Source organism: Cnephaeus nilssonii, assembly GCF_951640355.1.
Source record: "Cnephaeus nilssonii genome assembly, chromosome: 5".
Classification (NCBI taxonomy): Eukaryota; Metazoa; Chordata; class Mammalia; order Chiroptera; family Vespertilionidae; genus Cnephaeus; species Cnephaeus nilssonii.
Window position 1 is genome coordinate 32,563,746 of NC_137076.1, and position 14,979 is coordinate 32,578,724.

The 14,979-nt window shown below is 51.7% G+C and overlaps 2 protein-coding genes across 5 annotated transcripts; one reads left to right on the forward strand and one right to left on the reverse strand.

Moving 5' to 3' along the window:
* Positions 1–2,009: 2,009 nt before the first annotated feature.
* LOC307100621 (proton-coupled zinc antiporter SLC30A2-like) lies at positions 2,010–3,408 on the forward strand (the record flags this gene model as incomplete). Its single annotated transcript, XM_079773091.1, has 2 exons — positions 2,010–2,013; positions 2,138–3,408. The coding sequence occupies 2 exons, from the start codon at positions 2,010–2,012 to the stop codon at positions 3,406–3,408; spliced, it is 1,275 nt and encodes a 424-aa protein (XP_079629217.1).
* Positions 3,409–7,554: 4,146 nt separating this feature from the next.
* Positions 7,555–13,790, reverse strand: STMN4 (stathmin 4; the record flags this gene model as incomplete). 4 transcript variants are annotated; one of them, XM_079772439.1, is made up of 5 exons in its annotated part: positions 13,700–13,790; positions 12,950–13,030; positions 12,314–12,522; positions 10,540–10,731; positions 7,555–7,666 (listed from the first exon to the last, which is right to left on the reverse strand). In XM_079772439.1, the coding sequence occupies exons 1-5, from the start codon at positions 13,779–13,781 to the stop codon at positions 7,607–7,609; spliced, it is 624 nt and encodes a 207-aa protein (XP_079628565.1). In that variant the 5' UTR covers positions 13,782–13,790. The 4 variants fall into 4 exon arrangements, with proteins under 4 accessions (XP_079628565.1, XP_079628564.1, XP_079628567.1 ...); XM_079772438.1 differs by having other exon boundaries at positions 12,314–12,543; XM_079772441.1 differs by lacking the exon at positions 12,950–13,030.
* Positions 13,791–14,979: the final 1,189 nt, after the last annotated feature.

Here is a 14,979-nt window from a genome sequence, read left to right on the forward strand (position 1 = left end):
GGATCTTGTTACAAATAAATTTAGAGACAGTTTCCTCTTTCCCTAGGCCAGTGATGGGCAACCTTTTGAGCTTGGTGTGTCAAACTTCGCCAAAAAACTGAGCATAACTCGGGTAGTGTGTCACTTTGAGGAAAAAACTAACTCTAAGACTCTAGTCGCAAATGTTTCATCCTCAGGAGCAGCAAATGTTTCATCCTCGGCATGCGGCCGCGTGTCATCAGAAATGGCTAGCGTGTCAGTGCTGATACGCGTGTCATAGGTTCGCCATCACTGCCCTAGGCAGTAAATGTCCCATGGTCTTAATCAAACTTCAAAATTCTTCTTGATTCTTCCTCCCATTCCTTCAAAATCTTTTCTGATGCAAGTCTTCTGGCTTTCTTCTCTCCTGTAATTGCTAGCTGGAGTGTCTATCAAATATGCACACATACACATTCTCTCTGTCTCTCTATCCTTCTCTCTCTCTCTCTTCCTCTCTCTCTCCCTTCCCACTTCCCTCCTTTCCTTCCCCCAACCCCACCTCTTGCCCCCCAAATTATTTGAGTCCTTTGGGGAAAAATTACAATGGCACTGTGTTTCTATAGAGAGTCCCTTCACAATTTTGTTGGCCAAAGAATTATGTTCTGAATATGGAACTGTGTGGTCATTGGCCGACCATGCGTAGACTTCTAATCTTTGCAGATCTTTGGGTGGCTCTTAGTTACCTGTAGATTAAGTCCAAATTCCTTAGTTTGATCATCGAAGCCCTTTCCAACGGCCCAATCATTCCAGGCTCCTCTTCTGCCACTCCCATTCACATGGTGTTCCGGTTACTCTGGATAACAGACTGTTCCCTAAACACACCAGCCTCCCAGAGAACACTGCCTACAAGTTGTACACACCGTTGCCTTTGCCCAGGCCCCATGATCCTCGGAATGCCCTCTCCCCACACCCCTCCCAGACCTGGCAATAGCCTCCTTGGGTTGAGGAGTCATCTTAAATGTCACTCTCACTCAGCCTGGGCTAATGACTCCCTCTTCCATGCCCCCAGCAAACAACAAGAATGGAATCTATCCCCGTTGTTTAATTGGTGAGTGTGATTCATCCCCCATAGAACCCAAGTTTCACGGTCCTTTTATCTAGATCCATTGTTCCAGTGCCTTTGGTGCATTATTTTAATCTTGGGATATGGGTAAGACAAACATTTCATATAAATTTTACTGTTGAAAACAGAAATTAAATCCAATATGATTAGATTTCATTGTGACTGACAGACAAAAAAAATTCTCAGAAACAGGGTTTATTTCTCTTTTAAGCACCTGAAGCGTGTTTGGTGCCCATAGTGTGAAGGATGCAGGCATCTGCCACTCTGCTATGCCCCAGGCATATTTCTTTTCTTATCTGCAGGATCCAAATTGGTTGCCACACCTCCATCCATCACACCCACATTCAATCCAGCAAGAGATAGGAAAGGGAAGAAAACGGGCACATTCCTTTCAGTTCAAAACACTTCCCAGAAGCCCTGTGTATGTCCTCTTCCCATGTCCTGGCCAGAAATTAGTCAACTGACAACACCTAGCAATAGGGGTGGCTGGAAAGTGCAGTGTCATCTAAAGTTTCAATGCAAACAAAGCAGGTACTCACACAACAAACCCCCTGCAACTGCGGTGACATGATAATTTGAACTTGTGCCCAAGGCAGGTTAATTAATGCAACACACTCAGCACTAATTATTGTGATCCAAGCAGGTATTTCCGTATGCATTATAGCTAGGACTTAGGTTTAACTCGAGCCTGTGTTAGTGTGTGATTGCCATCACTGCCTGAGCTTGCCTCTGTCTACTTTGAGCAGGATTGCCCCGCCCAGCTTGGGTTATCAGACACAGAGCCCCATTACTCTTCAACGGAGTTACTGAAAAGCAGTTCCTAAGCAGGTTGTGTAACTTCAGTGTAGTCAAGAAATCATCTCAGTTGTGTTATTTAAAGAAGTCACATCTTGAGTAGAGGTGGTTAGGCTTTTTGTCACCAGCGACGATGGGTGCTGGGTGGGGAGGGCGGGGACGGGGCGGCAGCTCCTGGGCATCCTTTGCACCCGGCCACCCCGTCCCTCTTCCCCGAGGGCTTTTGCAGATGACGCACGGGGTGGTGAGGGCCGAATAAAGGGCTCGGCGCGCGGAGCCGGGCTGAAGCGGAGCCGCAGCGGGACGGTCCCAGCGAGGCGGGGCGCAACTTCCAGGTCTCACTCCGGGGAGTCGGCGCGCGGCTTCCCGACCCAGCGCGGGGCCGCCTGAAGACCATGGAGAAGCAGCGGCTGTTGGTGGCCAGGTCCGGAGCGCGGTCTTACATGGGATCTCCGTGGCAGAATGGCGCTGGCTGGATTTCTGCGTCGCGCTCTGAGCTGGACTTGCCATCCATTGAGCTGAACGTGGAGAACAGGCACTCCTGCCACCCCCAGAAGGGCCCTGGCAGTCGCTGTGACCCCAAGAAGGAGCAGGCCCGGCGCCAGCTCTGTGTGGCCTCTGCCATCTGCCTGGTGTTCATGATCGGGGAAGTCGTGGGTGGGTACCTAGCCCAGAGCTTGGCCATCATGACGGACGCAGCCCATCTGCTCACGGACTCTGCCAGCATGCTCACCAGCCTCTTCTCTCTCTGGATGTCCTCCCGGCCAGCCACCAAGACCATGAACTTCGGCTGGCAGCGAGCCGAGATCCTGGGAGCCCTGCTCTCTGTGCTGTCCATCTGGGTGGTGACTGGGGTGCTGGTGTACCTGGCGACTGAGCGGCTAATCTCTGGGAACTATGAGATCGAGGGGAAGACTATGCTGATAACAGCGGGCTGCGCCGTGGCTGTGAACATCATAATGGGATTGACTCTTCACCCGTCTAGCCACGGACACAGCCACGGCCACGGCCACGGCCAAGGGCACAGCCAAGACACCATCCAGCAGCAGGAGAATCCCAGTGTCCGAGCTGCCTTTATCCATGTGATCGGAGACTTGCTGCAGAGTTTGGGCGTCCTGGTGGCAGCCTATATTTTATACTTCAAGCCAGAGTACAAGTACGTAGACCCCATCTGCACCTTCCTCTTCTCCATCCTGGTCCTGGGGACAACCTTGACCATCCTGAGAGACGTGATCCTGGTGCTAATGGAAGGTACCCCCAAGGGCGTGGACTTCACAGCCGTTCGGGACCTGCTGCTGTCGGTGGAGGGGGTGGAAGCCTTGCACAGCCTGCACATCTGGGCCCTGACTGTGACCCAGCCTGTGCTGTCTGTCCACATCGCCACTGCTCGGAACACAGATGCCCAGGCTGTGCTGAAGGCAGCCAGCGCCCGCCTACAGGGGAAGTTCAACTTCTACACCATGACCATCCAGATCGAGGACTACTCTGAGGACATGAAGGACTGTCAGGCGTGCCAGGGCCCCTTGGACTGACTGCCTGGCCAGGCGCCAACTGGAGCATGGACAGGACCTGCAGAGGGTGGGGCCCCGCGCCCCCCAGGCCCAGCCAGGACTCTGTTGACCCTGGCTGTGTCATAAGCCAGATCCCTCTTCTGACTTTAGCTCCCTGTTCAGCGTGGAGGATCCTTGCCCACTCCGGGAAGGGGGCTCTTCCCCTGCCCCCCATCTGACTGTAGCAGCCCCAGGATGGGGATTCAGCAGGTATAACCCCACGCCTCCTGCTCCTGGGTCACTTCCTGGTGGGGCTGGGTTTGGGCTGACTCCTCCACCAATGCTTTCTTACCACCAGCCTCAGGGAAAGGCTGTGAGGGATGCTGGGAGGGGGCCCTGGCCGCAGCACCCCCTGCCTACCTGCCTCATTTCCCATCTTCTTGGCCTTAGAAACCTGTAAAGAAATCTTGGGACCGAGCCCCCTCCCTCGGCCTCTAACATGATCTGGTTTAAGGAGGCCATGGGGGTTAGGGAGTTGTGAGACAGACTGGTAAGCCAGGACAAGTGGAATAGGGAAACCGAGACAGATACATAGATGGCCAAGCAGGTTCCAGCTAGCCATCGAGTAAATCCCCAAATCCCACCTCCCCCAGCCAAGGGCACTTAAGAGTAAGTGGCTTGCACTTCTCCCCAACCAGAGGATAAGTAAGTAGCTGAAATCTCGGGAAGACAGATAACAAAACCAATGAGTGCCATTTATACCAGCCATATCCAAAGACAGGTGAAGTTAGGGGAATAAATCTCATTTTGGTGCATCAGCATAAAGCTGATTAATATTCTCTTGAGAGCCGCCCCTAAACTCCCTCAAGATGAAGGACTTTGGAGCCTTCCCCTTCTCCCTCGCCCTCGCCCCCACCCCCAACCCCACCCCATGCATTACCTCTGCCTTTTTCCTAAGCTCCAAGGGCCCTTCTGTAAGTTTCTAAATAAACTTTCTCTTAAAATTTGACAATAAATAAATAAATAAATAAATAAGTGACATCTTAAATGTAATGACCCAGATGGAATCCTTCCCTAGGGAAATGTCCCCTCCTTCCAGATTCTCATCTTAATGGTGGCACCGCCATCTTCCCACCTGTTCAACCAGGAACCTGGACATCTCTCTATTTTTTCACCAAATTCTGTTGATTCTTCCTGTTTCAGTTCTTCCCTCTACCCCCTCCTCCCTGGAAAGACGGATTCTCTGATGGGGTAAATTTGTGGGACTAGACCCTTGAGGGCATTAGTATCTCCTTTTACTCAGACGCAGACAGTTCTTGGTGACATAGCCACAGCTTCTCACTTTCTTAAGCACAGCGGCTTCCCGAAGCCCCTGGGGCTGTAGCTCTGGTCTCCAAGTTCATTCTAGGGCATTGACTTTCACGGGGTTTTGACTGCAACCCCCCTGTAAGAAATACATTTTATGCTGTGACCTAGAACATAAAGACACAAATATAAAATGGAAACATAATGTCCACAAAACAATACTTTCCCTGTTACCTGGAATTTGATATTTTGTTTTCTACTCTATTCTATTTAAAAAAAAATTCAAGTTGGGTGGCACCCACTAAGTTGATTTCACAACGCAATGAGTCACAACTCATAGTTTGAGGAACCTTTTCCTAGGACTCACATCCTAGTTTGAAAGTGTCAAGACCCAGCACAGTGCAGTGACTAAGAGCTCACACTCTGGGACACACTGCCAGAATTAAAGTCCTTGTTCTAAGTGTGGCCTTGAGCAAGTTACCTAACCTTTCTATACCTCCATTTCTTTGTCTTCAAAATGGGAGAATACCAGAACCTATGTTGTAGGTATGCTGTGAAGATTGAGACATCCTATATAATAAAAGCCTAATATGCAAATCAACCAAATAGCGGAACGACCTGTCCCTATGACACGCACTGACCACCAGGGGGCAGATGCTCAATGCAGGAGCTGCCTCCTGGTGGGCAGTGCGCTCCCACAGGGGGAGCGCCACTCAACCAGAAGCCGGGCTCATGGCTGGCGAGCGCAGCAGCAGTGGCGGGAGCCTCTCCAGCCTATGCTGCAGGTGGGTGGTAAGGAGTGAGGGATCCCGGACTGCAAGAGGGATGTCCGACTGCCAGCTTAGGCCAGGGAACGGGCCTAAGCCGGCAGGTGGACATTCTCCAAGGGGTCCCAGACTGCAAGAGGGCGTAGGCCAGGCTGAGGGACCCCCCCCTCCCCACAGTGCACAAAATTTTGTACACTGGGCCTCTAGTGTATATATATATATATATATATATCCTATATAATAAAAGGCTAATATGCAAATCAACCAAACAGTGGAACAACAGGTTTCTATGACACGCACTGACCACCAGGGGGCAGACGCTCAATGCAGGAGCTGCCCCCTGGTGGTCAGTGTGCCCCCACAGGGGGAGCACCGCTCAGCCAGAAGTTGGGCTCTCGGCTGGCAAGTGCAGCGATGGTGGCGGGAGCCTCTCCCGCCTCTGCGGCAGCACTAAGGATGTGTGACTGCTGACTTGGGAGTGGGCCTAAGCCATCAGTTGGACATCCCCTGAAGGCTCCTGGACTGTGAGAGGGTGCAGGCTGGGCTGAGGGACCCCCCCCCCACCAAGTGCACAAATTTTATGCACTAGGCCTCTAGTGCATGTGTGTGTGTGTGTATGTGTGTATATACACATACACTGAGTGGCCAGATTATTATGATCTATGAGTGCATAATAATCTGGCCACTCAGTGTATATCCTATATAATAAAAGGCTAATATGCAAATTGTCCCCTGAACCAGGAGTTCGACCAGCAGGCAGGCCGGCCAACTGCCCATCTGCCCATGTCCCCTCCCCCTGGCCAGGCTGGCCGGACCCCACCCATGCACGAATTCATGTACTGGGCCTCTAATATCTATCTATCTATCTATCTATCTATCTATCTATCTATATATACACACACACACACACACACATTCACACACACACACACACACACACACACACACATATATATATATACTGAGTGGCCAGATTATTATGCATTCAGAGATCATAATAATCTGGCCACTGAGTGTGTGTGTGTGTGTGTGTGTGTGTGTGTGTGTGTGTGTGTATATGTAATTTCCAGACAATTTCCAGGCATCTAGTAAGTGCTTCCTAAGTGTCATTATTATTATTACCATCATTTTCAAAATCATCTTTGATCTCTCTTGTTATCCCATCCTATAACGAAGCTAAGTTGCAGTACCACTGGTGGGGGCACAAAAAGTACCAAACAGTTTATTTACAAAGCTGTACAAAACTACACAGTGTGCGGGGCAAGGTGGGGGGATGCCCTGGGACCCTGTCCCACAGGCGGCACCCCGGCTCTTCTTTGCAGGAGAGAAGAGGAGGGAACGCTTTTCCCCGCCACGGCTGGTGTTCTGACTGCTGGGTCTGCAATGAGTCCCTCTGCTTTTCACTAACAAACATTTTATTTCCTCACTTGCTTTTTGTGATCACCTAGAATCCCACACCCCCAAAGTGAGGAGGACTTAGTGTGCATCTTGGGGACCATATTAGAATGTGAGTCCATAGAAAGGAAGATTGGGTTTCTTTTCTCATCAATTCCGTGCACCAAATCCAATAAGGGACCCGCCCACAAGAAGGACCGATTCAGGAAATAAAGAACGGGAGACTTGGAATAAATGTTTCATTGGTCATGATGATCAAAAGATGATGGTTAACACACACACACTCAGACCTCATCCCACCTGTTGCAGGGCTGAAGCAACACCTCCGGGGTCCCCCACCCCCTCGCTGGGCACCGTGGCCACCCCCTGCAGCCGCTGCCCCACTCAGGACTCTGCCCTTCCCTCAGACTTCTCTGTTTTCAATTTCTCAACATGGTGCCTGGACGCTCACGGTCAAGAAAAGCCGAGGACTTGACCTGAGTCTGCGGTGGGCAGGGTTGCAATGTCCATGAGTCCTTCTCCATCTCCCTTTCCCACCTCTCTCCTCTCCCCTCTCCCACCCCATCATTGTTCCCCAGAAACAAATAGGATGGCTTCACTGGTCAATTCTTTACATGTACAAACACCAAAAGCAGAGGGAACACCCCCGGCCGCCCCCCCTCCCCCCAAACCCCAGTGCTGTGAGAGCAGCCAGCGGCGGGCGCGGCTGCCTCGGGAACGCGGAGCTGCTGGAGCTGTCCGGCTGTTCTGGAAACTTCTTTGGCCTCTGGGCTTTACCTGGAGGCCTCTTCCTTCAGCTCCTTGTTTTTCCGCACCTCTTCCGCGTGCTTGTCCTGGGAGGGAAGGGAAGGGAAAGGGCAGGTTACACCCAAGGGGGGAAAGGGAGGGACCAGAGAACCCAAAGAGTGGCCACCACGGGAAGTGAAGAGCAGGGTCTCAAGGAGTCCTGAGAAGGGACCGGAGGTGGCAGGTGAGACTGGCAGGAGGCAGGTGAGGGAGTCTGCTGGTGTGGCCCCAGGTAGTTCACTGACTGGGGCCAGCCTCCCCGGGGACCCACCTCACGATGACCCCAGTGCCCACCAGCCTCTCCCTCCCTCACCTGGCCATCCTGGGGTTTGCACTGGGGATGCTACTTGACTTAACAGAAGCAGCCGCTCAGTGTAGCTGCTGAAGGAACGGGCAGAGCAGACGGGCCTCCTTGCAGGAGTCCCCTACGCGCACCTTGACGGCCACCTTTATTTCTTGCCTGTCTCCTTATGAGAGTTGTCTAACCCCCTGGGTGGAAGATGAGGGCTCTTCAAGTATAAATGGACTGGAGAAGTCTTGGAAGTGCTGTCCAACTCCAGAAGGTGAGCTTTCTTACAGGTGTGTTACGAGAACCCTCTTTGGTTTCACAGCGTGACGAAGCCACAAGATGGGCTCTGACTTCAGAGGCCTGTGAGCTGTGTGACCGTGACCGGCTCACGTCACTGGTCAGGCCTCAGTTCTCTGGTCTTTGAAGAGCGGGGCACCCATGGGAAGCTCCTTTACTGCTAGGATTCTGCAATTTTAGTGTTTACCTCTAGGGCTTACCATGACAGCTCATTCATTGTGCACAGATCCAGGTCCTCTATGGGGGACTTCCTTGTGGGCAGGGGGCATGCCTTGTTGGGTTTTGTATTTTCCAATCCCTCCTGTGGCACCTTGCTCATGGGAGGTGCTCAGTAAATATTGTCACTGCCAGACCCTGGCATCCATCCAGATATAATCACAGCCAGATATCAAGAATCAGCCTAGAACACGCACACTGAGGTTCCTAGGATATATCTTAAACTACCAATCTGTCCCTGCAGAGGCCCTAGAATTTTCCATGATCCTGGGGAAAGTATGGGGAGTGGTGCGTCTAAGGCAGTGGTTCTCAACCTTGCTATGTGTACCAGTATGACCTAGAAAGAATGTTGAACTGCAGGTCCTCAGGCATCATTCCTAGAGAACCAGCATGAGTAGATCTGAGATGTGATCCACGTACCTGTAGTGTTAAACTTGACACCATGTGAGTCTGGTGCAGGTGGTCAATGACCCCACACAAATACTGACAGAGGCATTGTTGAAGGTACCCCTGGCCTGAGCCAGGGCAGAAACCACACACCCATCTCTTTCCTTCATTAGTAGACAAGGTTGAATAGAGGTCAAGATCCCAGAGAAGTGAGGCCCACTCGAATGTCTGCTCCAACAACTTGCTTCTTTGAGTCTTACCTGACCTCCAAAGCTATTATCCCAGAGTCTGGGTCTTCCCAATCTCTCAAAATCTACCTCCATGTCCAGGTGAGCTCCCTGGGAAGAACCCTAAGTTTCTGGACTCTATTTCCTTGGCCTCTAGTGACCCCCTGTCTCTGACAAAAGGCCAGCAGGACAACTGGGTGCTGGTTTCCCTGACATAAGCATTGAAGGAGCTGCCTGGATGCAAAGCCAAAGAACTGGGTTCCAGTCCCAGCTTAGTGCCACTGGGCAAGTCATTTGACCTTCTCTGACACGGTTTCCTCATTGGTAAAACAAGGAAAACATCCGTCCTGCTTACCTCATGGACTGGTTGTGAAAATAGGTGTATGATGAAATAAGAAGTGTTGGGCAGTCTTTCAAATACCATATCATGCTCTAAGCCTCAATCATTTCTTCTGGGTTTGGTCCGAGAGCCATGCCTCATCCTGTCCCAGTCCCAGATTTATTTTCCTGCAAGAGTTTGCTCCTAACCATCCTTCAACAACTGAGGAAGTTTGAAATTAGACAAGATCACTTCCCTCCTATCTAGTGCTTGATGGAGGCCTTGCTGCCCCCAGAAGTATAAGAGCAGATGGGCTGCCACATGCTGGCCAACTGCAGGGCCTATGGAACATTCAGATCCCCTGTGAAGAAACTAGATCTTTCTAGTAGCTGTTGTGAGGGACCTGAGACTCTAGGTGGATAGGCAGGAAGGAGTGGGGACCACGCTGCTCACCATGGGATGAGGCCACCGATCGGGTCCCGGGAGTCACCGCGCAGCAGGCGGCTCCTGGAAATAAAACACAGAGCTGGAGCTCTCCCAGGAGCTGCAGGAGAAACTGGGGCAGCCTTGAGACTCAGGAAATGAGGCCAACGTGTTCTTAGCAGAACGGGCAGTTATGCTGCTGACACGGAGACCAACCTCAGCTTCTCAGCTTTCTCATATTTAGGTGACACCATTTGGTTTATTGACAAAAGCCAGCATATTGGAAAGACTCATGACTCTCTCAGTCCATATCAATAGAGTTGGAAAGAATCATATTTCCTGCTTAATGGGCAGCTCAGGTCATCATGCCCCTGGCTTAGAGCCAAGAGCTCAAGTCAGCATCTTTCATTGAGTTGAATTGGTCCATTCAAGGATAAAGCCAGGAGTGTGCAGCTGCTTGTTTATTCCTCCTCCCTTGCGTTCTCTAGATGATAAGAGCTTGAATCTCCCTGAGACAATGAGAAATTTCAACTGTGTAGCTGTGCAGCACATCCTCCAAGGAATTCCAAAGCTCCATTTATGTTTCTTGCCTATGACGTCCCAAACTATCCCTTGGAACTCGTTAAAGACCCAGCCTAGCAGAAATATCCTCATTCCTGCCTGAGGCTGCCTGCTCCCTGAAATGACGAATAGGTCTCTGATACTTGCCATGGAAGGAAGAGCGTGTCCTAGGAGTCTCCTCTCTGATTCAAGATCACTTACCTTCTCTTGCAGCCGTTCCAACATGGCAGCAAGGTGGGCCTCTCGGTTCTCCTTATTGGATTCCATCTTCTGGGCCAGTTTTTCTTTAGCCATCTTGATGAAGTTATTGTTTTCCTCAATGGCTTTTTGGATCACCTCCCGCTCATGTTCCCGTTTCTCCGCAAGGTGCTTCAGGAGCTCAGCTTCCTGGTACTAGGGATGCACAAAGGGAGAAAGAGACTCTTGAAGGTGAGCCCACAGGGTAAATTTTTATCATCTGACTTAAAAGCTCCACACCCAGAACACATGCCTTCCTGAACCTGGTCCCCAGCCTACTTCCTAGATTCTCCACCATACCCCCAATTCTCTTTTCCTCATGACTATCATTTCTTTGTTCATTCATTCATACATTCACAAATACTAAATGACCATATACTACTAGAGGCCTGGTGCACAAAATTCATGCACTGGGGGGGGGGGGTGTCCCTCAGCCCAGCTTGCACCCTCTCCAATCTGGAACCCCTCAGGGGATGTCCGACTGCCAGTTTAGGCTACAATCTCAGGTAACCCAAACACCCCCATCTCTCATTTTCAGACCAAACCCATCCTTTCTTTTTAACCCCCAGGAAATTAAGAGGTGACTTGTGCTCTGACCACCCCCAATCAGGATGTGGGTATTCAGTGCTCCCTGCCAGCATCCAGGGATACCTGTGGAATCAGGCCTAAACTGGCAGTCAGACATGCCTCTCACAATCCGGGACTGCTGGCTCCCAACTGCTTGCCTGCCTGCCTGCCTGATTGCCCCTAACTGCTTCTGCCTGCCAGCCTGATCACTCCCTAACCACTCCCCTGCCAGCCTGATCTACGCCTAACTGCTCCCCCGCCAGCCCGATTGCCCCCCACTGCCCTCCCCTGCCAGTCCGATCTCCCCCAACTGCCCTCCCCTGCTGGCCCGGTCACCCCTCACTGCCTTCCCCTGTAGGCCTAGTTCACCCCCAACTGCCCTGCAGGCCTGGTCGCCCCCAACTGCCCTCTCCTGCAGGCCTGGTTGCCCCCAACTGCCCTCCCCTGCTGGCCTGATCGTCCACAACTGCCCTCCCCTGCCGGCCATCTTGTGGTGGCCATCTTGTGACTACATGGAGGTGGCCATCTTGTGTAAGGGCATGACGGTCAATTTGCATATTACCTCTTTATTATATAGGATGTGCCAGGCACTCGTCTACCAACTTGGGAAAGAAAAAAGTCTAATAGAGATAACATACATAAATAACTCAAACCAAACTAGCATGTGACACATGCCTTAAGAGGCAGAGAGGAAGTGCTATAGGAATCCAAGGGAGGAGAAGATTATTTTCTGTTTGAAAGATGAAGAAAAACTTATACAAAAATTGGCATCAGAGGTGGGCCATAAGAACCAATAGGAAACAGCAGACACACCAAGGAGCCTTCTTCTCCCTCCCCAGTTAAGGAGCCCCCTTTCTACTTGTCTAGTCTTTTCCTAAATCCTTATTGTTTGTCAGTGTCTTACTCCTGTTGCTGTGCATATAAGGCCACCGCTTAGAGTTAGGTAATGCAGTACCTTAGCCCCCTAACCAAACTGTAAGCTCCTAGAGACCAGGGATGTTTACTTCTTTGTTTCTCTCCATGATGCCCCGTTCTCTGCCCTGGGGATGGGAAGTGCTGTCTAAATATTTGTAGGTGGATGGTGACCTGACCCCAGCTCAGAGCCACCACCTGTCTTCTCCAGCTCCTTCCCCCTCCTGCTGAGATGGAGGGAAGAAAGGACAGCACTTACCTTCCTTCGCTCTTCAGCTGCTTCTAGTTTCTTCTGTATCTCTTCCAGCGATGGGTCTCTCCGCCGGGGCAGGGAGGCATTGAACTCGGGCACCCCATCAAAGGAGGGCGGCTTCAGGATGACTTCAAAGGACTGGCCTGAGGTGCATTTGTTCAGCTCGATGACTTCCATGTCAGAGATTACACACCAGTTCAGGTCCACCGTGTCAGCTGCAGAGAGAAGAAAAGGGGCTGCTCACCCCCTGAAGACTGCATGGGCGCCCATAAAGCATACACACATCCGTGGGAGACCTGGGTGCCCAAGGCAAACCAATGGCCAAAGTTCTGGGTCTGTCCGCAACGTAGCACCTAAGTTCCATGGGCGCTGATGGGGCCGAAGGAGTGGGTAGCCACAATGAGGGCTCAGGCTCCAAGTTTAAGGTCCCAAGACACGTGATTTCTGATAATGGCTGTAGCCACTGCTTTTGCTTCTGCCACAAGGCTCCTCCCATAGTTGAGCTCTTGCTCAGACTGTCATCTATGGTGGCCAACAGTGTGCACTTACCCACCACCCACCACCCATCCACTTCTTCACTCCTCCTCCCACTACCAGTCTGGTGGCTCGGCCTGTTGACGCCTCTCCCCCTCTCCCTCCTACCCTGCTCTCTTCTTTCTCTCCAGTCAGCACTGTCTTTCCGCTGGCTTTGATCTTTTCTCCTACACTGTCTCCCACACCAGCCTAAACAATGGAAAAAAACAATCTCAGGTAACCCAAACACCCCCATCTCTCATTTTCAGACCAAACCCATCCCTTCTTTTTTAACCCCCAGGAAATTAAGAGGTGACTTGTGCTCTGACCACCCCCAATCAGGATGTGGCCACTCAGTGCTCCCTGCCAGCACCCGGGGACACCTGTTCTGGGACCCGTCAGCATGGCTATCACAGAGCCTCCTTGGGCAAAAGTCCTCTTCCCACCTCTGGGCTCTCTCCCGGAATTCTCTACCCTTCCCGGAGGAGGCTTGGTAACTAAGGAGTCTAAGGATGTGCACCTGTCTCGCCTCCTCTTCCAGGCTAGGTGTTCCCCGAGGGCATAATCTCTGCTTCACCTCTGCACCCTCCACAGCATCATTTGTTAAGGGAATGAACAAAAGCTGAGATCAAGAGCACTCTGCACAGGGTCTGAGTCAGACCTTCGCCTGCTGCCTACGCCCCAGGCCCAGCCCCCACGCCTGCCTTTACATGGTGCTTAGACCCTCGGAGTCAGCGGTGGTGATTTTATTGGTTCTGGGAAAGCAATGGTGACGTGGGGAGGAGAGGTTCAGAAAACTGGGGTGGGGGTGCTGTACTTATGGCTATGAGCCACAGGAACCCTCCCCCCACTCCTTTCCTAACCGTGGCCCTCACTTACCTTCGTATTTGTAGGATGACTTGTTCAGGGGATCAGCCAGGAAACAGGAGCAGAACAGGGACACCAGCGGGAGCTCCTTCATCTTCTCCTTGTAGGCTGTGGGAACACCCGCAGGTGAAGACGGTCACCCTCCCCTAGCCTCAGAGCCAGCATCTGTGGGAGTCTGGATGCCCCAGCAGCCGGGGGGTTCCGGGCTCTGCAGAGGCACCCAGACCCATCCCTTGGCTGGGGACCCAGCCCCCTTTGCCCCAAGAGGCCCTGTTTAGGACTCCTGCGTGTGATTTGGACCCAATTCTGTCCACCTACTAGAACCGGAGCCTTCCAGAGCACGCGATGACACCATCTTTCCCCTGGCACATTGTCCCCCTTCCTAGTGCCGAATGAAAGGTGCTCTCAGGGAAAGATCCCGCGCACCAGCCCCACGCAGCCAGGCATCCTGGACCAAGCTTCCTAGTTCCCCACAGCTGCCCAGGATTCTCCATTTCTTATGCTCCAGGCAGTGTTTTCCTGGAAACACTGGCGCTAAAGAAGTAGGAAAAAAAGCTCACCCCCACCCCTCTGCTCTTGCCTCAGTGGGTGGCAAGATCAGGCTGTGAGCGCCTTCCCTGACCTTCCCAGTACAGTAGTCACAGCCAGAGGGGCTGATGTCCATGAGAGCTCAAGTGGTACCCCTACCACTGTCTAGTCTTTCTGTGTCTGGGAGGTTTTGAAAACCAGAAGGTCACAAGTCATAGCCCACCCCCACCCTGACCCTGGCATGTGTTTCTGGCATGGCCCCCAACCCCACCGCCTTGTTTTAAGCTCAGGTACGCTCAGGCTCTCTCAGCTCTCAGCTAATGCCCAGCGTGATGCCTGGGCATGCTCCGCCCCATTTCCATTTACAAATTGAAAACATAATTGACTTAAAAAATAATATACATGGCCCTAGATGGTTTGGCTCAGTGGAGAGAACATCGGCCTGCAGACTGAAGGGTCCCAAGGTTGATTCCAGTCAAGAGCACGATCCCCAGTAGGGGGCATGCAGGAGGCAGCCAATCAGTGATTCTCTCTTATCATTGATGTTTCTATCTCTCCTTCTCCCTTCCTCTCTGAAATCAATAAAAATATATTAAAAAAAGAATACATGTGCATGACAAATCCTTTTTAAAGCACACACACAGAAGAGCAAAAGGAAAAAGAGCTCAGCTGTGATCCCACCCGCCGTCTAGTTAGAACCTCTTGCAACCCTGGGTGTAATTCTTTTCTCTTCTCCTGTGCATATGTAGGTACATATATGCGTG